This window comes from Oryctolagus cuniculus, chromosome 12, assembly GCF_051225735.1.
Source record: "Oryctolagus cuniculus isolate XC-2025 breed Fujian yellow rabbit chromosome 12, ASM5122573v1, whole genome shotgun sequence".
NCBI lineage: Eukaryota > Metazoa > Chordata > Mammalia > Lagomorpha > Leporidae > Oryctolagus > Oryctolagus cuniculus.
In genome coordinates, this window is record NC_142878.1 from 96,628,422 (window position 1) to 96,653,206 (window position 24,785).

Here is a 24,785-nt window from a genome sequence, read left to right on the forward strand (position 1 = left end):
CAACATTATTTAGACAAGGCCATAATCAAAGTGGAAGTTCCCTCCTCCCTTCAGAGAAAGGTACTGACCTCTTTGGCGGCCCTTTCTTTCCCTGGGATCTCACTCTTAGAGACCTTTCATGTGGGTGATTTTTTGCCACAGTGTTTTTCTTGTCTTTCCATGCTTGAAATGCTCTCATGGGCTTTTTAGCCAGATTCGAATGCCTTAAGGGCTGATTCTGAGGCCAGAGCACTGTTTAGGGTAGTTGTCATTCTAGGAGTCTGCTGTGTGGCTTGCTTCCCATGTTGGATCATTGTCTCCTTTTTAATTCTATTACTTTTTTTTTTTTGACAGGCAGAGTGGACAGTGAGAGAGAGAGAGAAAGACAGAGAGAAAGGTCTTCCTTTGCCATTGGTTCACCTTCCAATGGCCACCGCGGCCGGTGCACTGTGGCCGGCGCACTGCGCTGATCTGAAGGCAGGAGCCAGGTGCTCCTGGTCTCCCATGGGGTGCAGGGCCCAAATACTTGGGCCATCCTCCACTGCACTCCCTGGCCACAGCAGAGAGCCGGCCTGGAAGAGGGGCACCCGGGACAGAATCCGGCGCCCCGACCGGGACTAGAACCCGGTGTGCCAGCGCCGCTAGGCGGAGGATTAGCCGGCTTTTTTTTTTTTTTTCCTATCTATTACTATCAGCAGACACTTCGTCTTATTTAGGTGATCCTTTTTTTGGTAAATTTTATTTAATAAATATAAATTTCCAAAGTACAGCTTTTGGATTACAGTGGCTTTTTCCTCCCATAACTTCCCTCCCACCCACAACCCTCCCATCTCCTGTTCCTTCTTCCATTCCATTCACATCAAGATTCATTTTCAATTGTCTTTATATACAGGAGATCGATTTAGTATATATTAAGTAAAGATTTCATCAGTTTGCACCCACACAGAAACACAAAGTGTGAAATACTGTTTGAGTACTAGTTATAGCATTAATTCACATTGGACAACACATTAAGGACACAGATCCTACGTGGGGAGTAAGTGCACAGTGAATCCTGTTGTTGACTTAACGATTCACACTCTTGTTTATGGTGTCAGTAATCACCCCAGGCTCTTCTCATGAGTTGCCAAGGCTATGGAAGCCTTTTGAGTTCGCCAACTCTGATCTTATTTAGACAAGGTCATAGTCAAAGTGGAAGTCCTCTCCTCACTTCAGAGAAAGGTACCTCCTTCTTTGATGGCCCATTCTTTCCACTGGGATCTCACTCCCAGAGATCTTTCGCTTAGGTTTTTTGTTTTTGGTTGTTTTTTCTTTGTTTATTTTGTTTGTTTGTTTGTTTTGTTTGTTTGTTTGTTTTTTGGCCAGGGTGTCTTGACTTTCCATGCCTAAAAACACTCTCATGGGCTCTTCAGCCTAATCCGAATGCCTTAAGGGCTGATTCTGAGGCCAGAGTGCTGTGATCTCTTTGACACTTAATGCCATCTTACTAGTTAAAGTGATCAGTTTAAGTTCATAACTGATCATAAAGATAGGACTTTTTTTGTTTGATTACTTTTATTGCCCTTGCCTATATTCTTCCTTAATAGATGAACTCTTTATTGAATGGAATATAAAGCTCTTATGAGGTAAATTTAAAAATACACTATTTCAAAAATAAAAGATTTTAAAAGAATGACAAGCCCTCACTTTTTTAATTTCTGGTTTGTTAAGAATAGTGTACAAATTAAAATGTCTCTGTAGTGATTCTCAAAAACCAATAAAATCCCAAATATGAAAAAGCTTATCTCATATTCATTGTATTGCTCTGATGCTGTTCAATTTCACATACACACATGAAAACATACTACCATTTTAGTTTATTAAAGGAAACAATCTAAAATAAATATCCATCACCAACTTAAACACAGCCAGGTAGCCCTTCGACTGAGCATGACAAGAAAAGAACAGTTCAGTTATTTACAGGTTATGTTTTTGCTTGTATTAATTAACCATTTTCAAATACCATAATATTAGTTGTGACATTAATCATTTAAAACCCCTTAACTTTATACACCAAGTAACATGTTGGTATTTTTCCTTAAATTTCATCCACAAGAGTTGTACATATTTATGGGCTAGTGTGACATTTCAATACTCATATAAAATTTGTACTGATCAAATCTACATTAATCTTTGGCATTATTTTATGGACAGAGCCTTGGGCTCCTTTATTTCTTTTTCTAATAAAAGATAACAGATTACTGTGAGCTACACACATCCCCCTGCATGATCCTAGGAAATGACTCAGTAATCTAAGGCTACTGGGATAATCATCCGTAAACCATTTTTTCCACCTAGTTTTAATATTGCAATTGGTTTCAAAAGCAAAACACGGAGAAACAATAACGGGGAGGGGGGAGGAGAGAGAGAGAGAGAGAGAGAGAGAGAGAGAGAAAGATACCACCCATCTAGTAGTTCATTACCCAAATGTCCAAAATACTCAGGGCTGATCTGACCCAGGCTGAAGCTGGAAGATGGTCTCCAATGTGGTAGCAAGAATCCAACTACTTAAGCCATCACTGGCTGCCACTGGTATCCTGAGCATTGTCTTTCCCACCATGCCAAATGTCTACCCTTCAAAAAACTGTCTGACACACCCTCATATAGCCCTGGCTTCCAGAGGAGGAGGCCACAGTCCCCTGTCTTGACCCCATCACTGCATGGTCTCCTACTCCCAAATCACTACACATGCCAAGCTCCTGCCCAACTCCAGCCACAGCATCTGGTTTAATGGATCCAACTGAAGACACTGGGGACCCTGGCCCACCAGGGTTACCAAACATGCAGTCACTGGACGTAAAGGCCCACATCTGAGGCAGAAGCAACCTGGATAACCACATGTCCAAAACTGAAACTGTATCACTGTTACACCACATATTAAAATCAGCTCAAAATGAACTGAAAGTCCATACAGAAGATCTGAACACTTACAACTTATAAAGTAGAAAAGTCCTTGACATCAGCCTCAAGAGTGGTTGCTTATGTGCTAACAACTAAAGCACAGAGAGCAAAAGCAAATGTAAGGAAATGAAACCCCAACAAACTAGTAAAGCAAAGATCAGTGAAATGAAAAGGCACACCAATGGATAGGAGGAAATATTAGCAAACTGGATGTATGATCAAGGGAATAATACAAGGAAGGCATACCACTAAGCAGCAAAGAATACAATTTAAAAAGGACAAAGGACTGAATCAATGTTTTCCAACAAAGACATACAATGTACCCTGAGGGTATGTGAAAAAGTTCTGAACATTGCTATCATCAGCAAAATGCAAATCAAGATGACAATGGTTATTATATCTGTTAAATGGCTACTATTAAAAAGTTAAAAGATAACAAGTATCGGGCACAATGTAGAGTAAACAGAACACACACTAGTGGAGGGAATGTAAATTGTGCCAGCCATTATGAAAAGCAATATGGAAGTTCCTCAAATGAAATTAAAAAAGGAACAACCTTTATTAGCCATGAATCCAAAAGAAAACCACCATCTCAGAGAACTGTCTGCACCCCCACATTCACTTCAGCATCATTCACAATTCCACGATATGGAAATAACCCAAATCTTTGTTGATGGACCCATAAGGAAAACTGGGATACACACACAGTGGAATCCTCGCCAAACCTTAAAAACAAAGGAAATACTACTACTTGTCACGAGATGGATCCAAAAGTATGGAACTACAGGACATTACAATGAGTGAAACAAGACACAGAAATAAGAAATACTACATGAGCACACTTACATGTGGAATATACAAAAGTCAAACTAACACAGTCAGAGAGCAGGAAAAATGAAGAGATGTTAGTCACAAGATACAAATATATGGTTATGGTGCTGGAGCTGGGGTGTAAAAGCTTAAGCCTCCACCTAGACGGCCAGCATCCCCTATGGGCACCAGACCGAGTCCCAGCTGCTCCACTTCCCATTCACCTCCCTGCTAATGTGCCTGGCGAAGCACTAGAAGATGTCCCAACGGCTTGGGCCACTGTGCCAAAGTGGGAGACCTGGGGTCCAGCCCTGCCACTGAGGACATTTGAGGAGTGAAATAATGCATGAGATGAGATATCCCTCATCCTCTCTCTCACTCTATCTTACTCTCTTTCCCTGCTGCCTGCCTTTCTTTTTTTTTTTTTTTTTTTTTGACAGGTAGTTATACAGTGAGAGAAAGACAGAGAGAAAGGTCTTTCTTCTGTTGGTTCACTCCCCAAATGGCCCCTAGAGCTGGCGCTGCACTGATCCAAAGCCAGGAGTCAGGTCCTTCCTCCTGGTCTCCCACGCGGGTTCAGGTGCCCAGGCACTTGGGCCATCCTCCACCATCCCGGGCCACAGCAGAGAGCTGGACTGGAAGAGGAGCAACCGGGACTCGAACCCGGCACCCATATGGGATGCCGGCACTGCAGGCAGAGGATTAACCAAGTGAGCCATGGCGCTGGACCCTGCCTTTCAAATAAATCTTCTGGGAAAATACATACATAAATAAAATTTAAAAATTTTAAAAACACTATAGGAGTGATAACTTTGTTAAGTAGCTTCATTGCACTACCCCTTTCATAGTGTATGGTAAGTACCAGGAGAGTCGAAAAGTTTGTGTGAAAATGCAATGTAAAGATCAGACTCATATCGAAACACACATTGCATGCCTTGAATATATACAATTTTTGTTTCTCGGTTGTATTGTAATAAGGCTGGAAAAATAAAACATGCAAAAATAGGTTCCTATACTTAAAATGCAAATAAAAATTAAGGAACTTAGGTTAATATTGTGGGGTTTTGGTAGGCTTCATGGGAAAGAAATGAGTTTTAAAACATTCATGATTGGGGCTGGCTGGCACTGTGGCATAGTAGGTGAGGCCACCAAATGCAGTGCCGGTATCCCATATGGGCATCGGTTCAAGTCCCGGCTGCTCCACTTCCAATCCAGCTTTCTGCTATGGACTGGGAAAGCAGTAAAGGATGGCCCAAGTCCTTGGGCCCTCGCACCCACGTGGGAGACTTGGAAGAACCTCTTGGCTCCTGGCTGCGGATCAGCAGAGTTCTGGCCATTGCGGCCAACTGGGGAGTGATCCAGCAGATGAAAGACCTCTCTCTCTCCCTCCGCCTCTCCTTCTCTCTCTGTGTAACTCTGACTTTCAAATAAATAAATCTTAAGAAAAACATTCATGAACTTGACTAAACTAAATTTCAGGCGGTTTATATCTTGAAAATAAAGATTCAGGATTTCTATCAAGAGAATATTTAAGACAATATCCAAGTAACACATTACACTGTCACCTCACCTCCCTCAGACTGAAAACTCAGAAATAGAAAATAAAAGTTAGTATATCTGAAGGAAACCAGGAAAGTGAGAAGTGAAATTAGAATTATAAATTACCATATGGTATTCTCCCACCGATGGGTGTACATTCCTATATGCATGTAACACAGTTACATATTACAGGCAGGTTGAGAATTCGCCCAATTAAACCATGGAACTGAAAACGCAGGGCCTGCTTCATCAGCATGTCACCAGTGACACGGCAACTGGACCCAACGAAAAAGAGTACGCTCTCTGCTGTCCAAATTCTTGCTGGATTTCGCTTGAATTTGTACTTTGTAAATGAAGGCTGATAGGAAGATGGGGCAAGTGCTGGGGCTTGGAGCTAGGGGGCTCATGCACAGTTTGATCTCTCACTGACTCACCGGGACAGGTCTTGGTCACAGTCCTCAGGCTCACTGCCCTAAAATGCCTTCCATTTCCCATCATTGTTGACCACAATGGCCCTTGGTTCAAAGCAATAGTTGGATGTGGGCACATTATGTTTAGAGAACACACCTTTGGGGAGGCACCATGGTAGTTTCTCACCTAAACTCAATCTAAATTCCTAGGGTTTCCATATTGAAATGCATGACAATTTTTCAACAGCCCAATCTGCATTTTTCAGTTCCTACCAGGAGCTACACCTTATGGAGTTAGTTCTGTCAAGTTTTAGAATTTACACTTTCCTATAGTTTTCACAATGACATTCTTTCAGCTTATTTTGTAATCACAGGAAAGGAAGGAGGGAGGAGGGCAGCATTCTGGGGAGAGGAGGGAAAGGTGAAGTATCACTACACTCCTCAATCTGTGTCTATGAAATACATGATATCTGTTCACCTCTGTATAAATAAAAATTATTAAAAAAAGAAATTTAGCTGTGAAAACTGCAAGAGGAAATAAACGAACCAAATGGAGATATCATGTATTTAAGTTGAAGAACAAAGCAAAACATGGCAATACCAAAATATTAAACCAGGATGCTCACAGCAGTATGGCAGGGCCTTCCCCGTGGAATGAGTAGCAGTACAGGCCTACGGCATCTTAGTCACCAGGGGCTGCAGCCTCTGCCAGGGTCAGAGGTGCTCACGCTGCACTTGCTTCACTGGATCAATAGGTGGCAACGTCTTCACTGATCAGGTTGCTTTAGAACCCATTTTCATAAATGGCAGGACCCCAGTAGATATCATGAAGTATTTTACCAGAAAACTGTGGGTCCCATTACATTTATCATATTATCTCTATGTACCTCAAAAATTTAGGGTCTGCCAAGAATTACTCAAATTCTACCTGCACAGAGCAGACGGCTATACACCATGAACATTAGTCTACTACAAGAATATCTCTTGGGGACGGCACTGCGGCATAGCAGGAAAAGCTTCTGCCTGTAGTGCCGGCATCTCATAAGAGCACTGGTTTGAGTCCCCACTGCTCCACTTCTGATCCAGCTCTGTGATATAGCCTAGGAAAGTGGAAGATGGCCAAAGTGCTTGGGCTCCTGCACCCACAGAGAGACCCAGAAGCAGCTCCGGGCTCCTGGCTACATATCAGCTCAGCTCCAGCCATTGCGGCCTTATGGGGAGTGAACCAGCAGATCAAAGACCTCTCTCTTTTTCTCTCTCTGCCCCTGCCTCTCTGTAGCTCTGCCTTTCAAATAAATAAATCTTTAAGAAAAACCTTTCTTTCCCCATTTGACACTCACATGTCATCTTCCATAGTAATCAGGTGGGGAAATCAAGCAAGGTGATCCATTAGTGTAGGAGGAGTTATCAATCACATAGAGCTCAGTGTTTGCTGAGGCAGCACTTTTAAATTTAACATCATATGTATGAAAATGTTTACAAGGTTTAAATGTCTTTGAAAGCAGCACTCTGAAAACTACACATATACCAATTCATTGAAGGATTTCCTGGACTCCATGCCTGTTTTCTCACTACAGCACTTCAGTAGAAAGCTTTATAATATTTGCAATACTGAACTGCAAGTCACAGTTTTAGTTTCCCCATATGTAATTATAGAGGCCTACATAATTCACAAACACAATTGTATAGAGGTAACAAAGGCATTGTTTGTAGAAAACTTTTCACCTAGTTTTCCCCCATAGATATGACTTTAGTTAAGCAGAGGAAAAGCATCTTAAGATGTTTGGCATAAACCACTCTAATTTTGGAATTTCCTCACAAAGTTTCTATATTTTAACTTCTTATTAGTAGTGCACTAGTAGTTGCTAGCCTAGGCTTTTTGTGGGAGATGCTAAAGTTTCATGGTAGTCACAGGAACAGAGGTTTGTGGAAAAGGTGACAGAACTGAGACGCAAAAGTGAAAAGCAAAAGAATCACATATTCATGTGGCTTTGAGAAGGGTGTAGGGACCAGACAGCCTTTGAGATGCCTGGTGATTGTTATCAGAGAACATCTGTGGACTGGGAGCATGAGAAAACAAAAGAACAGATTTTTCTTGGTTTGTTGTGTGTGAGGGCAAATTATGGAATCAAGGAATCAAGTTTGAAAATAGCCAACACGAGAAAACCATGGGCAATATAAATAGGTCAAGCTAACGATGAGAGAAAGAGCCAAGACCTTCCTGAAACACGGTACAGAGATAAGGCTGCCTAGGATGAGAAGACCAGTGAGAACAAACACATAGACTGAACATGGGGTCATTTCAACTTCTGGATTTGAACAATCAGCACTAACAGGAACACCAAGAGTGGATACTGAGGAAACTGGAACATCCACGAGGACGTGCACCAAGGGGCTGTTTCGGAGTAGTCACTGGTCAGCATCTCATAAGATGAGGATCAAGGAATGATCCTGGGATGTCAACACGAGTAACTGCTAACCAGAAGGAAGGGAGACTTAATTCACCACATACTGTAAGAACCAAACCACAAAACACAATACCTACGGATTTTGAAATTTTGTGTTGTTTAAAACACAGGACAAACAGGGATTTCAATTCACCAACCGATGGTTTAGAACCAATTACACGGCAACCAGAGTGGATACTGCCCAGAAACAATGCCCCTGCCTTCTCAGACCTAAAAATGGTCTACAAATATCATAATCCGAATGATTTCAGTATTTCAAAATCGAATTTAGAAGTAAAAAGAACCTGTATTGAGTTATTCAGAACCTTATAGTTTTATACCTGAAACAAATATACTTAGGAAGTAATGCTACCCACTCAAAATTTCGGTGCCATCCTCTGATGATAAACGGAGTCCCCATATTCCTAGTTAATGCAATAGTATGACTGGGATATGTAAATTTTACATGATATGTCTTCCCAGATAACCACACTCATTAACGCAATACAACAATGTATTCCTCAGGAACTTTTTCATAAAATTAGGGAAACACTGGATATCACAGAGGCAGAATTAGAATTCAGTGGGGCGATGACAACAATGTACAACCATCTTTTTGAGTTTAGCAGTCAAAGTTATTACTGCTGTGTTGGAGAACCTTCAACGCAAACTGAGAGAAACTATCTTAGCAAATTAGGAAAAACAGGAAGCAAAGCCTGTGAGCAGGAACTTCCTTCCTGGATGACCAGATCCACTTTCTCAGCTCCTATCCACTAAGTAGAACTATAAATCCAGAAAATAAAACAAGAGACCTGGAAATCAACACAGTTGCTGGGCATCTTAATTGCCCACCTATAAGAAGATGACTCACCTGCGGGCACCTGCTGGTTCACCCATCCTGGCATCAGAATTCAGCCAGGTAGGCTCACACCTCCTGGAACTGTCTGTGATACCTCCGAGCACATATATGGTTTACAATATACAATTTAAAATCTATTTAGAACATATGATATGAAATTTATAATATATAATAAAAGGTTATCATATAAAATACAGTATTCAATTTATAACATACAATTTATTCTTCCTTCCCCCTGGCTCCTGAAGGCCCAAGTGTCCCCTGCCTGTGTCCAGGACCAGCGTATGATACGCACAAACATTTCAAGAAGACTCACCAGGCGAGGATGGACAAACCTGAGGGTCCTGTTGAATCTACTACCGGCAGCCCGGCCCTTCCTGCAGGTGTTGCTCTCGGCTGCTCACCTCCTTGTTCTTAGGGCCAGGGCTTAGCACATACTCCAATGAAGAGCTCCACGGCGCTGGACACCAAGAAGAGAAAAGGGAAACAGCAGCACTGAGCACCCCTTTTATAAACTCGGTATTCAACAGCATACATCAATTCTGGTTGGATTACCTGCAGGCTCCAACCAATCAAAAAACAAAGACCAAGCCCGCGCAGGGGTGTGGCTCCAGGCTTCTCCTGGGCTCCTGCTGTCTGTCCCCAGTAGGCAGTGAAGCCAGGCACCAGCGCAGTGGGGCCACAGGTCAATTGTTTGCTTCACTTTTGTCATGGAATTTATTCCACCATTCGATTTAAAATTTGACAGAGTTTTTCTCTTTAGGTACAATACATACTCATCTGCTTTTTCTCCTTAGAGTGTTCAAATAAAGTGAAATTGCTTTTATAGGACTCATGCATTGGGAGTGGTGGCTGTTTTTCAACTACTGGATTACAGAAAGAAAACAAGGGTGGGATGCTGGCATTACAGGTGATGGCTTAACCCACTGCACCACAACACTAGCCCCTACCCACAGAATTTTAGAAGCCCAGTGAGTCAGAAACTAGATTGTCTCATTTGTGCAAGGAATGAAAATGTATAGTTTCGATAAGCCTGAATTATTTTTATTCCAGAAAACAAGTAAACACAAAGATATTTCAACTAGGTGATGAGGTGTCAGATATGATATTCATTTAGCATCATCGTTACCACTGCTGTATCTTTTCCTCTAACAACTGGTTGAGACACTTGCTTTAAATGTGTGGCCAGCTTTGGAAAGCTGGAAATCTTGATGCCAAGCTGATGTGAGATGAAATTTAAAACAGAGGCATACCAGCAAGAACCACAGCCTAAACCTAACTCTAGTGTTTACCTCTTGGCGATAGTTGGAAATCATAACCTATGTAAGTAAGAAAACACCAGATTCCACGTTAAGCACCATGTACACTGACCAACAATGCTTTACTCCCGGTGTTGATGGAAAGCACAGGAAATTTACCTCACTGTTTGTGGAAGTCTAGATGGATGCAACCCTGCGGAATAATGTTGAAGGACCTAGGAAAATTTTAAACAGGACTGTTCTTGTCTTAGCAATTCTCCAATAACACAGGTCATCAAAACAGTTCCAGGGATGCTCAAGTATGCACATTCCAGGTTGATCACTGCCGCATTATTTTAATGGTGAAAAATCAGAATTATCGGCCGGTGCCGCGGCTCAGTAAGCTAATCCTCCGCATTGCGGCGCCGGCACACCGGGTTCTAGTCCCGGTCGGGGCGCCGGATTCTGTCCCGGTTGCCCCTCTTCCAGGCCAGCTCTCTGCTGTGGCCAGGGAGTGCAGTGGAGGATGGCCCAAGTACTTGGGCCCTGCACCCCATAGGAGACCAGGATAAGTACCCGGCTCCTGCCATCGGATCAGCGTGGTGCACCGGCCGCGGCGGCCATTGGAGGGTGAACCAACGGCAAAGGGAAAACCTTTCTGTCTCTCTCTCTCACTGTCCACTCTGCCTCTCAAAAAAAAATCAGAATTATCACACAAAATAGCAACCCCTTATGTTGGAATACAATGTAATCTTATACAGTCACTGAAGAGAATTAGATCTATGTGTTTATAATGTCTATATGTATAAAATGATCTATGTTTATTGTGTTTATAAGGTTTATAGTTTACTATACTGTCAAGTATAAAAAGAAAGATGGAAACTATCCTATTAAGAGCACAGTTCTGCACAAAGTCATTTCTATGTGCATGTGAGCACTGTACACACACAATACACCCACAACCACACCCACACACACACACACAATTTAAGGGAGGAAAAGCATCTGTAAGAGAGCACACCAAACTGTCAACAGTGCTTCGGACATCTCCAAACAGAACTGAGGAGTATCTTCCATTTTCTTTTTCAACTTCCACTTTCTAAATAATAAATTTTGTGATGTGCACACTTCAGGGACAAGTAAATCACATTCAGAATAACAAAAAGTAAAGATGCTGAACTTCATTTAAATTCTGGAGCCAAAAATCTTCAACATTTATAAAACTAAAATTCTGGGCTCTGGTATCAAGTTCCAGATGAACAAATGCAGCCAATACTCCAGGCTTTATTTATTCCTGACCCATAAAATGAGGCTGGGAACACCTGTCCTAGCCTCTGCTCTGGTAGCTCAGGTAGCTAAATTAAAGTTCCCGGGTAGCTAAATTAAAGTCATAGGAAGAATTAAAAGCAACTCCTGCGGTGCCAGCATCCCATATAGGCAGCAGTTCGAGTTCTGGTACTCGGATTCCAATCCAGCTCCCTGCTAATGTGCCTGGGAAAGCAGCGGAGGATGGCCCAGCTCTTGGGCTCCTGGCTCTTGGCTTAAAAATTTGCTCTGTGGGCCAACGCCGTGGTAAAGTAGGTAAAGCATCCCTCCGGCAGCGCCAGCATCCCTCATGGGTGCGGTTCGTGCCCCCGATGCTACTCTTCCAATCTAGCTTTCTGCTTATAGCCTGGAAAAGCAGCAGAAGATAGCCTCACTTCTTGGGCCCCTGAAACCATGTAGGGGACCTCAAAGAAGCTCCTGGCTCCAGCTTTTGAATCGGTTCGCCTCTGGCCATTGCAACCATTTGGGGAGTGAACCATTGGACGGAAAACCTCTCTCTCTGTAACTCTACCTCGCAAATAAATAAATAAATCTTTAAAAAAGTTGCTCTATCTCCCACTGCTTTTCAGAGAGAAGGTGGATAAAAAGGTGCTGTGCGCTCTAAATCCATTTGACAAAAAGGACTAAGATAATCTAAGATCAGGAGCAGTAGTAAGCAGCCTTTGAACCACAAAATAGAATAAAAACTATGTTGCTTAGCACACCAAGTGTTGGTCCACTACTACTCAAAAGCAAAGCATTTCATCCTTGTAATTATGCTCACACGACACGCACTTATATACCCTAATGGTTGCGAAATTTTCTTCAGAATACTCAAGACTTTAATTTTTAAAGAAGAGAAAATGCCAGCTTTGATAAAATGAACATGCCTGCACTCGAAGGGAAAATTAAACCTTTAGGAAAAAAGCAATGAAACCACCAGATTGTGAAAAGGGTATTTTATCCACCAGGAAGTTTCTGAAAGCTGTTTTCTGTCATAAACAAACAAGGTGCCCAAACTCAGGACTGAACAACACATTCTACCAGTGCCACACAGCCACGATACTAAATTATTGTTCTTGCCAAGGCTTCAAATAGAGGGTACATTTCTAATTATGCTGGGTAAGCTCCAACTCCCTCAGTTTTGAGCAAGCAGAAAATTGTAGTCTAATGCTGCAAACTTCTATCAAGTTCCTAGTACCACGGGTTCAGTAAGTTATAACACACGTAAGATGGTGAATTTACTGATGACCAAAGATTGCCAAAATGACTTTTCACATACATTTCCTCAGGTTTTTAAACAAAAGGCATTTTAAAGTTGCTATAGCAATATAAAGGGAAAGTAAAGAATGACCAATCACACTGCCTCTGTTAAGGTCAGAGATGCTCTGTCTCATCTGCATTCCTTGTAGGCTGAGTCCTATTAGTGAGTCTCAAACTGAATTCTGCAGAACGGCATAGTTTCTAACTTCACAAGGCTGTAGTGATTGTATCTGGTGCCCAACACAGACAACCTAGTGCTGTGCTGCTCAAAAAATCCCAGCAAACCTTGTGGTCACTTCAATTCTAGAAGTCTCTTCTGCCTTCTCATTAACTGCTACTTATATTCCTCTGTTTTTCTTATGACTTTCCCACGTGGAGCATTCTCTAAAATACCTTCAGGCCAGACTTCAGCCCCTGGATCCTCAAAAGTGCAATAATGTACAGTTTGCAGGGCACTGTTAAGAGGTCAGGGAGAAGTCCCCTGGTGTTAATAGCTTCAGTAATATTGTTTTCTCCTTTAGACCACATCATTAAGGTGCTTTCATTATCCATAAAGCAATTCTTTATGTCACAGCAAATGAGATCCGGCACTAATTCAAATAGGCTAATTTCAACCTAACAAAATAATTTATTCCTAATAACTAAAGGACCAAGACAATGACCAAAATTTGTAAAGACTTGTTATGATACATGAGGGATCTTCAAACATTATATAAAAATACGTATTACAAAAAATATGCATGGGCTTAAAAAATTTTACACTAAAATAAAGGTATCTTTTGATTCCATTTCCCATTAACTTTCTGAACTATTCTGATGAAGAAGAGAAAAAGAAAGAGAAAAACTTAAAAAAAGTTTTAAAAATGAATCCTACCAGAGCAAAGGATGATGCTACATGATAATTTACAAGGGAGAAGCCAGCAGAGAAGAAGCAAGAAGCCTAACGCAAAAAAAATGCTGCCCTTCCTGAATTGCAAGGTGACTTGAAGCAGAGGAATGAGATTTCCTTTCCAAGTTAGAACAAATGCACACATTAGCATTAAGTTCTTTTTTAAAAAAGATTTATTTTACTTATTTGAAAGAGTTAGAGAGACAGAGACAGACAGAGACAGAGAGGTCTTCCAACAGCTTGTTCACTCCCCAAATGACTGCCAATGGCCAGTGTTGAGCTGATCCAAAGCCAGGAGCCAGAATTTTCTTCTAGGTCTCCCACACGGGTGCAGGACCCCAAAGACTCAGGTCATCTTCTACTGCTTTCCCAGGGCTTAGCAGAGAGCTGGCTCAGAAGTGGAGCAGCCGGGACATGAACCAGCACCCATATGGGATGCCAGTACTGCAGGCCAACACTTTATCCTGCTGTGCCACAGCGCCAGCCCCAGCATCAAGTTCTGATAGGACCATCTCCTCGTCCTGAGGCTCTGCTCCATACTACTGGAAAGACACAGTTTTACCTTCTAAGCTACACACAGATTCAGTGACAGCCTCCAGAGCACCATGGCTTGCTGTGCCACCCTGGCATCCCAGGAAGATCCCACAGTCCCAGCAGGAAGCACTCAGCTCCACCATGAGGCGGCACTCAAAAGTCTTCACCATGGGTGTCTGCAATCACAGTTGGATATCCAAGTGGTCACACAGATCCGAGGAACTCCGTTACATGTTTTCTGGCATCTGGAAACTCAGAAGTCAACTCAGTACATTTCCAGAGGCCAGAGCCTCTACACCTAGGACCAAGCAGCTCAGAACATGTCCTGGGGTGGGGGCAGTGAACTTCCCAAGGCAGGAAGTGTTCAAGTTGCACATAAAGTCCTGACCTCTGGTCCAAGATCCATTTGTGGGGATCTTGAGGTGACCTTAGTTATAAGGGGGCTGCTTGGATGCAACATTTCTATCAGGGGCCTTGTCTGGACCTTGATTGCCAGGCTCAGAGCAGGAATAGAGCAGGGACAGACTGTCCCATGAGTCATTTGCGAGCACAGTTCTCAAAGTGTGGTACCATAGAAACACTAAGCGGAGCTGTGGGGACCCAGTACTGCTCAGAGAACTTGCAGGAGGTCTCTGCCACACAGCAGCATTCCAGTTCCTCTCAGTGCTCTAGGTCAGGGGTGAGGAGCCTTACTCTAGAAAAAGATACCAGTCCTAGCTAGACAAGACAAGAGGTCTCTAAGAAAATCGAGGAGCGTGATCACGAGACAGTATGACTAACTAGTCCACACAATCCTCAGGGAGCTGATTTAATAAGACATAAGTCTGCCCAGGTGCCCTGGAGTGTCACAGGATTAGACCTGGACTGGTTAAAGCCAATGGGTTATATTCAGCAGCCAGGGCCAACCTCATGGGCGTGCAGCCTACATGGTCACACAGAAACAGTCACACGGCTCGCTCTCTGAAGGGCCTGCACTGGGTTTAAACCTCTGCTGGTGGTGTCTTAAAAATCCTCAAAACTCTGTCTTTGAACTTGTGTTTTGTAAGCCAGTCAAAAGAGCATGAGTCTGAGCCAAGGAGGTAGGTGGAAGAAAGGAAAGAGCTTTATGTTTTAGTATCTTTAGTGGCCCTTTACCCCTGCCTTTGGAACAAGGTCCTCACAAAATTGTGCAGCAGGCCCAGTTAGCAGTGGTGAGGTAAACCCCTCCCAAGTAGCCAGCCACACTTTGAAGGAGGGAACTGAAGACTAATCAGGGATGGGCTTTTGGTATAGCGACTAAGCCTCTACTGTAATCCCCACAGCTCATGTTAGAGTGCCCAGGATCAAGTCCTGGCTGAAGTCCTGAATCCAGCTTCCTACTATTCCAACCTGGGAGGCAGCAGGTGATGGCTCAAGTACTTACATCCCTGCCACTCACATGGGAGACTTGGATTGAGTTCCCAGACCCTGGCTTCACATACCTTTCCAGCTGTTGAGGGCATTAGGGAAGTAAACTAACGCATGAAATATTTCTTTCTTCCTTTGAAATAAATAATAAATAAATTTTAAAAAGACTAATCACCAGGGACCTTGAGGACTCCTCAAACCCTCTGGTCCTAACCCTACCAGCAAATCTCCTTTCATACCTCAAGGTCCCTCTTAAAAGTCAGTTCCAGTCCCAGGGTGGCAAGGTACCCTCCTCAGACCCCCCCGCCCCCCGCCAACAGCTCAAGACTCCCCACTGGTGTGAACCAGGACACAAGACCTATGTTAACAAATCACAGCATGAGGCCACAGCATTAGCAAGAAGGGTCCTTAGTGACACAGCTCAAGTCCCTGTAGTTATTTATGCTCCACACACAGACAAGCCCAAAGACTAGGACCACTGGTTTTCTCTGGCTACCACCTCTCTGATACCCCAACTCTGGAACCGATGGAAGCTGAGGTTCCAACCCCAGGAGGGACACAGCTCTGGGGCAAGCAAAGCAGGATTTAAACTGGAACTTCACTGATCTTGATATATGGCCTAGGGCAGGTTCCCACTTCCTTTAACTAATATTTAAAAGGCTATCAGAAGTGCCTCCCTCACAGACCTTTGAAGAGAATTAGACAGGACAATGTGGTATAATTCAAAAAAACAAAAACAAACAAACAAAAAAACCTCTTGCTTCCCCTCCTTGTGTTGTTATTTAGAAATGAGACAACGGTACCTTAAGAAGCCTGACAACTGAAAGTGCTTCATTAATGCTGATTCTGTTAAACATCCTTTCTTGTCCCTCCGACCTTTATTCTTGTGACCAGAGCCTTCATTAACCATCACTTCCTGTCCCAAGACGCAGCAGTGAGGGCACTGTTAGTTCTGCATATATCAAATACCAACTGTGACCAGGGACTACAGGAATGAAAGCAGAGAGATAAAGTCCTGCCCTGGACAAGCTCACAGTCTTGCATGAAATAGGTACACAGCAAATAAATGGTGATTAAATGGGTAAGTACTTTACATATATAAAGAGTGTGTAACAGAAATATTTCTGTAATGAAATACATCCAAAAGCTCTGGATACTTACCTCTGTCAGGGGAAGGAGAGAAAAGTATCACAGAAAAGGAAGACACCCATACGGGATGCTGGTACAGCTGGCAGTGGCTTCACTGACTATGCCATGGCTCTGCCCGCCCCACACCCCCAAACCCCCAACAACCCAGGCTGTTCCCACTTGTGATCAAGCTGTCTGTGTGCAGTCTGTGAAAATTCACCAGATTCTGTGCAAATTAATTCGAGCGCCCCATGCCCGTTTTCCTGCACACACACCTTACACTTCCGAACAACCTGGAGAAGAGAGGCCGTGAGTCAAGGTCCTCTTCTCAAGGACGCGACCAAGGCTACTGCTGGCCAGGGACAGAAAACACCCAAGACGCAACCGAGGCCATGGGAAAAGTTCTTCCTCTCCCAAACCCTGCCACCACCCACACCCACCAGGACTCCTGTCACTCTCCACCTCCCTTTCCTCTCCTCCACGCGGGTTTCTGCCCCTCCCTTCCTCACCTCCACACCTACACATCACCTTTTCATTCTCCTCCCTTCCTCTCTCCTCCCGCGTCCCCCTTGAGCCCCTCCCTCCTCCACTTTCTATCCCAACTACCCCTCAAACACACACACCCTCCCCGCTCTCTGCACCTCGGGCCCCACCCACCCAGTGACAGGAAGGCCACCACGGCCAACCATCCACAGAAAGAGCTGAGTGGATATGAAACCAGGAGCCAGGAGCTTCCTCCAGGACTCCCACACAGGTCCAGGGGCCCAAGGACTTGGGCCCTCTTCAACTGCTTTGCCTGGCCACAGTAGAGAGCTGGAACGGAAGTGGAGCTGCTGGGACTCGAACCAACACACATATGGAATGCTGGTACTGCAGGCGGCGGCTTCACCCGCTATGCCATGGCTCCGACCGCCGCCCCACCCAGGCTTTTCCCACTTGTGATCCCGCTGTCTCCTCAAACGCCTAGGAAAGCAGAGGAAGTGGCCCAAGGACTTGGGCCCCCGAACCCACACCGGAGTACTGGATACAGTACCTGGCTTGGGCTCCGGCCTGGTCAAGCACCGGCCATTGTAGCCACCTGGCACCTGGGCGGGGTGAGCCCACACACTGAAGATCTCTCCCTCACCGCCTCATCTATAACTCTGCCCTTCAAACCAGTCTTTAAATAGAAAAAAGTCGCGTACTTACTATGAGGTGTCAGAATCTTGGGGCAGGCTGGAACAGAGCAAAGAGGGATTCTTGGGGTTTCTCTAAGCTTCTGCTTTCTCCTCCCTGTGTGCAGTCTGTGGAAAGTCACCGGATTAGGTGCAAATTAATTCGAGCGCCCCATGCCCGTTTTCCTGCGCACACACACCTTACACTGCCGAACAACCCGGAGAAGAAAGGCCGTGATCAAGGCCTCTTCTCACGGATGCGGCCAAGGCTACTTCCCACCAGGGGCAGAAAACCGGGGCCGTGGGAAAAGTTCTTCCTCTCCCCACCCCACGCTCAACCACACACTCACCGGGATGCCTGTCACTCTCCCCCTCCCTTGCCTCTGCCCCACGAGGGTTTCTGCCCCTACCTTCCTCGCCTCCACACCTGCACGCCACTTTTTCATCCTTCCCCCTCGCTCCCTCCTCCCACCTCCCCCTTACACCCTCTCCTCCACCTTCTATCCCAGCTACCCTTCACACACACACCCCACCCCCGCTCTGCACCCTGGGCCCCGCCTACCCAGTGACAGGAAGGCCACCACACCAAACTCTCCGCAGGAAGGCCGTTTCTGTGTCTCTGGAACATGAACGCAGTCTTGAGGTGTAGTCTTCCAGAAGGGGCCGAAGCAAAAGACTGCACCTAGAAATTTCCAGAAGCCCAAGATAACTGATGCGGCCGCCTCAGACTGCAGCCTCATCTGAACCCGGCCTGAACCTGGGGGGGCACTCACTGTGTCTTCTCAGGGTGGGCCACCAGCGTCGAGGATGGCTCCTCAAGGCTTGTGCCAGCGCTGGGCAGGAGCGGACACGACGCTGACTCCTACCTGAGCACCAGCACAGCTGCAGATGCGCCTGCGGGTGCACTTCCAGGTCACAGCGCCAGGCGCAGGCGCACTCCTCACTGGCCGTCGCCATGGCGCAACGGGACGCATCTGCGCACTGCGACATCCCGCGTCCAGCGCCCCCAGGGTCACTTCCAGTCCCGCCCCTCCAGGCTTTACCCAGGCGGGGCAGCCGCTGGTGGCCCAGGTACTCTGCACCCCACTTCCCTGCCTCCTGGGAGTCCTCAATGGAGCTCCTGCCCCCTGGCTTCTGTTTGGCACAGCGCATGCTGTTGAAGCCGCATGGGGAGAGAAGCAATGCAAGCGGCATCACGAGCGCTCTTTCTCGCCAGAGCGTCCTTCTGGGGGATCAACCCCCCAGGTGACTACAAAGGCCGGGGCTGGGCCAGGCCAAAGCAGATGCCAGGGACTTTATCCGGTGCTCCCTTCTGGGTTCAGGGGCCTACGTCCTTGGGCCATCTCCCTCTGCTTTCCCAGGTACGTTAGCAGACAGCTGGATCCCACGGGGAACAGCTTCCGGGAGGGACCAGCGCTGTGCGGTAGCGGGTAAAGCCACCGCCCACAGTGCCGGCATCCCATATGGGCTCCGGTTCGAGTCCCGGCTGCTGTACTTCCGAAGCAGCTCTCTGCTGCGGTCTGGGAATGCAGCAGAAGATGGCCCAACTCCTTGGGCCCCTGCACCCATGCAGGAGACCCCGGGGAGGCTCCTGGCTCCTGGTTCCTGGCTTCAGATCCGCTCAGCTCCGCCCTTTGCAGCCAACAGGGTAGTGGACCAGCAGATGGGAGACCTCCCTCTCTCTCCTCTCACTCTGCCTCTCATCCTCTCCATGTGTAACTCTCAATGAAAAATAAGAAAGATCGAAAAAAGTAAAAAATTTAAAAAAGGAAGACATAGCTGTAAATAAAATACTGCATCAAGACCAACTACTAGAGTTTGTGTAGAATTTGATATTATATGCACTACATACCCTATTAACACAGAATTTGAAAAAGAGTTTAACTTAGAAAAGATTCTGGTACACATTCCTTCTCTTCTTCCTTACAAACATTCTGTCTGGCGTATTCTCTGACTCACGCATCAGGAAATCTTTGCAATTTATTTATTCAGACTCTTACGTATCCACTTGCACAAGGACACGGAACACCTGTGATCTACACAGTTCTCCACAGAACACAGGTCTGCTTGCCAGTCACCACCCTTCACAGTCTAGCCCTGCATTTAACCTATGGAATGTGTTTGAAATGTGACAAATCCTATCTTCCACAAAGCAAGACAGAATACAGAAAGGCAGCATCTGAGGTCACTGTTGACATTTTCTACGTGCACGTTATCATGTTGGTACTTTTTCTCTCATTTCTCAATGTTAGATACATCAGCTAGGAGCTGCATCATAAGCAGCACTAGGTGTTGGCACTGTGGTGTTGTGGGTAAAGCTGCCCCCTGCAACGCCAGCATCCCATATGGGTACCACTTCCAGTCCCAGATGCTCCATTTCTGGACCAGCTCCCTAATTGCCTGCGAAGGCAATACAGATGGCCCAAGTGCTTGGGCCCTACCACTCTTGTGGGATACCCAGATGAAGCTCCTGGCTCTTGACTTTGGCCTGGCCCGGTCCCAGCCACCACTGAGGCCATTTGGGGAGTGAACCAGTGGATGGAAGATCGATCTATCTCTCTCCCTCTCTGTCTCTCTGCCTTTCAAATGAAAAACCTTATCTCTTTTTTTTTTTTTTTGAGTAAAGTAGCAACACCAGGACTTGAAACAGGGAATACCATATGGGATGCAGGTGTTCCAAGCAGCTTCTTAATGCCATCCAACATCAAATACCTGCCCCTGAAGGTCTTCTTACTCAACTTCTCATTTCACATGTGAGGTTTACAACCTTTGTTCCTCTCAAAAGGACAGTACTGTACTGCCTATGTTAGAAAGAGGAAATCTAGCAGGTAAGCGCTGTGGTGTAGCAGGTAAAGCCACTGCCTGCAGTGCAGGCATGAGCCTCAGCTGCTCCACTTCCAATCCAGCTCTCTGCTGTGGCCTGGGAAAGCAGTAGAAGATGGCTCAAGTCCTTGGGCCCCTGCACCCATGTGAGAGACCTGGAAGAAACTCCTGGCTCCTGGCTTCAGATTGCAGCAGCTCCAGCCATTGCAGCCATCTGGGGAATGAACCAGCAGACGGAAGACCTCTCCCTCTGCCTCTCTCTCGTCCTCTCCTTCTCTCTCTGTGTAACTCTGACTTTTAAGAAAATAAATCATTAAAAAAGAAAGAAAGAAGAAAGAAATCTAATCAGAGCAAGATCAGCAGTAACATTCCCGTGTCAGGCATTTGATAAGAGAAATGCCCCTACGTGTTCAAAGTGCCTCCCTGTATTCTCTCCATTTACTGAGTGCATGTATTGGTCAAACGACTGGTGCTTTTGAGGAGGATGAGCAGAACAAGAATAAGAGGCAAAGGATGACAATAATCTGCAGCAGGGCCATGGAACAAAGGTGGCAGAGAGGGAAGATTCTAGTTATACCAAAGCTATAAAGAGAAAAAGCTGAGTCGCTCCACATGCATGTAGAAACATCTAAAGGTACTCTGCTTTCTAGCCTAGGTAGGAGGCGTGAGTAACAAGAGCACCCATCAAAGAGAACACAGCCTTTTTTTACCTATTAAGACTGCTAACAATTACATAATAATGACCTGGAGTTCACACTACAGAATAGAGAAGCAGTGTGCTTCAAGACAGCACACTTGAGTCTTTTTTTTTTTTTTAATTTTTTACAGGCAGAGTGGACAGTGAGAGAGAGAGAGAGAGAGAGAGAGAGAGAAAGCTCTTCCTTTTGCCGTTGGTTCACCCTCCAATGGCTGCCACGGCCGGCGCATTGCGCTGATCCGCTGGCAGGAGCCAGGTGCTTCTCCTGGTCTCCCATGGGGTGCAGGGCCCAAGCACTTGGGCCATCCTCCACTGCACTCCCGGGCCACAGCAGAGAGCTGGCCTTGAAGAGGAGCAACCGGGACAGAATCTGGCGCCCCGACCGGGACTAGAACCCGATGTGCCGGCGCTGCAAGGCGGAGGATTAGCCTATTGAGCCACGGCGCCGGCCATACTTGAGTCTTAAACCAAGGGTTCTAACATGATCCAGGAGCAACCAGGACTATAACCCGGCGTCCATACAGGATGCTGGTGATGCAGGCAGAGGGTTAACCAAGTGAGCCACGGTACTGGCCCCTCCAATCACTCTCGTAACATCTCCACAGTTCCCTCCTCATGCGTGTCCTCTCTCAATCCCTACTCAGTATAGATTCTACTGTCTGGCACTATCAGGCCCCCCACCAGGTGCCCAGTACTCATCCTCTCCTCCTCTGTTTCTCTATCACAGGAACCTTAAAGACCTTGATATGTACTAAACCCAACTCTCCGCCATCACCTCACCTCCACACAAATAGCTGGCCATGGTTCAAGGATGCTACAAGGAACTGCATCCCCTGAACTGCAATGTCTCCATCATTAACGTTTTACCACATCTGTTCCAATCACCTTCTTTATCTAACTGCACCCATTCTCATTACTCTTAGAGAGCAAGTTTCTGACATAAGGGCTGATCTGCCCTATGTTCACCAGAGTAAACGTTCCACAAGAGAATATTCACCTCTGGAACCTCAGATCAGTAGCTGAATAAGGAAACTGATACCACACTGTCAGTCCAATCTAGAGGTCCTCTGCACACGCTGTGCCTGTCAACAGCAGCCCTTGCACTTGCTGCCCAGCATCAAATGTGGCATTCCCTTGCTGTACCTCTTTTATTCTCAAATAGCTGCTCAGTGTTTCCCCACCTTTGTGATATTGACAATTCTCAAGAGTTCCAATCTTTCACTCTTTAGGATGTCCCTCAAGCAAAAACTGTAAAGGTGTCCTCAAAGTCAAACTCATGTTGGCATTTTATCAGAAAAACCTCAGAAATCACACTAACCTTTTCTCAGCTTTTCTCATCAAGAATCACATGATGTCAACGTATGTCACGACTGGTGAGGTTAACCTAGATCATCTGGTCACCAGATTTTCCTCTGTAAATCATAAGCATTTTGTGGGGAGATAACCCAATACTACACAGCATTCAATGTCTCATCAAACTTCTTCCCACCAACATCAAGATCCATTTGTAACTTCCATATGAATCAACTATCATTATGGTAGACGCCAAATAATGGCTTGTTTTTTTAACTACCCATTTTACGGGGAGATAACCCAATACTACACAGCATTCAATGTCTCATCTAACTTCTTCCCACCAACATCAGGATCCATTTGTAACTTCCATCTGAATCAAGTATCATTATGGTAGATGCCAAATAATGACTTTTTTTTTTGAACTACCCACTTCTTCATCATTAACAAAACGCCCCGCTGTAAAGAAGAAATTTTTCTTATCTCTCACTTATTCGTATACAACATCAACATTTACTTTAGTGCTGAAATTATCCAGTATCTGGCCAGTGTGCGCTCCTTCAAGCTAACTTCTGCATCTTCATGACACACCCTATCACTCTGAAAGAATTTTTTTTTAAGATTTATTTATTTATTTGAAAGGTAGAGTTAGAGAGCCAGAGAAAGAAAGAGAGAGAAGAGAGACAGAGAGAGAGACAAGAGAGAGATGAGAGAGAGAGAATGAGAATCTTCCATCCACTGGTTCACTCCAGAAATGGCCACAATGACCAGAATTTTGCCAATCCAAAGCCAGGAGCTTCTTCCAGGTCTCTCACATGGATAAAGGGGTCCAAGGACTTGAGCCATCTTTCACTGCTTTCCCAGGCACATTAGCAGAGAACTGAATCTAGCAGCTGGGACCCAAACCGGCACCCATATGGGATACTGGCCCCACAGGTGGTAGCTTTACCTACTAAGCCACAGCACCGGCCCCTGAAGAGTTCTTCAATTCCTTAGAGAAATATATTTCCCAGGCTCATTACACATACCCTGCAATCAACTGTTCCTTCAAGGAACTTTGATTTCCCTCTTAGGAGATGACAGAATTTACAAATTCATCTAGCTATTTTTGATTGTAGACATCTTCCATGACCATTTTGAGGACTTCCCATATGCATGGATTTCAAACTTTTCGCATCAAAATAAACTTCTCTCTTAATTCCATTTTCTACAAACTTTTAAAGTGGTGTCATATGCATAGATTTTCAGTATCTACATTTATATTCATGTTTTAAAAACCATGAATTTACTTTAAATTTCCAATTCCTGTCTGACATCTTCAAATTCTTTTTAATCTTCCTCATTCTATATTTATAAATTCCTTATCTGTCAATAATAAACATAGTTTGTTGTAACCTCAATATATTTACTTGGTTGCTCAATCTCCTGAATATATAACCAACTTCATTGGCTGCCTATGCAGCTCTCAGTCCCACTGCCTCCTTCACCTCTAGTCTGGTTGCCCACTCTTCAGCTCCTGTACCTGTCACTGCCTCCAAAGAAAGGGAAGGTAGGGAAATCCATGAAGAGTCCATAACAATCCCAAAATGGAACTCCATATTTTCTCCCTGCAAACCTGCTTTTCTCTGAGTCTTCCACTTGTCAGTAATCCAATGTAATTCACTTCATTGTCTGGCCAAAATTGGGTTTGCTTCTTTTTCTCAGTATCCATCTAATAACACGCTTATTTGCTCTACCTTCAAGACTTAATCCAAGCATTGCTACTTCTCTCCAGCTTCAGGCCAACTTTTACAGCCCAAGTCTACTTATGCTGCTCACAAAGACTGCTTTAAGAGTCTCAAATTCTCTGCCTTGCAAGCCTACAATCTATTCCCCAGAGAGCAACCAGGATGACTTTTTTTTTAAGACAAACACAAACCAACGCACAGCCTACTCTACTGAAAATTCTCCATGGACTTAGACGTAAAATAAAATCCAAACCCTTCACCGTATCGTATCAGCTTCTTGAAGTACCCCTGCTACTTCTCCAACCTCACCCACCAGCTAACTAGCATCTGCCACTCAGATCTTTCTGTGACCCTCAGTCACCAG

At 45.0% G+C, this 24,785-nt stretch overlaps 1 protein-coding gene across 2 annotated transcripts; it reads right to left on the minus strand.

Annotated features, from left to right (window-relative positions):
- Positions 1 to 1,818: 1,818 nt before the first annotated feature.
- Positions 1,819 to 19,577, minus strand: LOC127488699 (uncharacterized). Of its 2 annotated transcripts, XR_016218307.1 has the most exons (5): positions 18,655 to 19,574; positions 18,444 to 18,563; positions 17,916 to 18,010; positions 9,320 to 9,444; positions 1,819 to 8,153 (listed from the first exon to the last, which is right to left on the minus strand). XR_016218307.1 is itself a non-coding variant. In XM_089310654.1 (4 exons), exons 1-3 carry the CDS (start codon positions 19,073 to 19,075, stop codon positions 17,925 to 17,927), a joined length of 627 nt encoding a protein of 208 aa, XP_089166780.1. In that variant the 5' UTR covers positions 19,076 to 19,577; the 3' UTR covers positions 13,835 to 16,584; positions 17,916 to 17,924. The 2 variants fall into 2 exon arrangements, 1 of the variants encoding a protein (XP_089166780.1); XM_089310654.1 differs by lacking the exons at positions 1,819 to 8,153; positions 9,320 to 9,444 and adding an exon at positions 13,835 to 16,584 and having other exon boundaries at positions 18,655 to 19,577.
- Between the last annotated feature and the right edge of the window lie 5,208 nt (positions 19,578 to 24,785).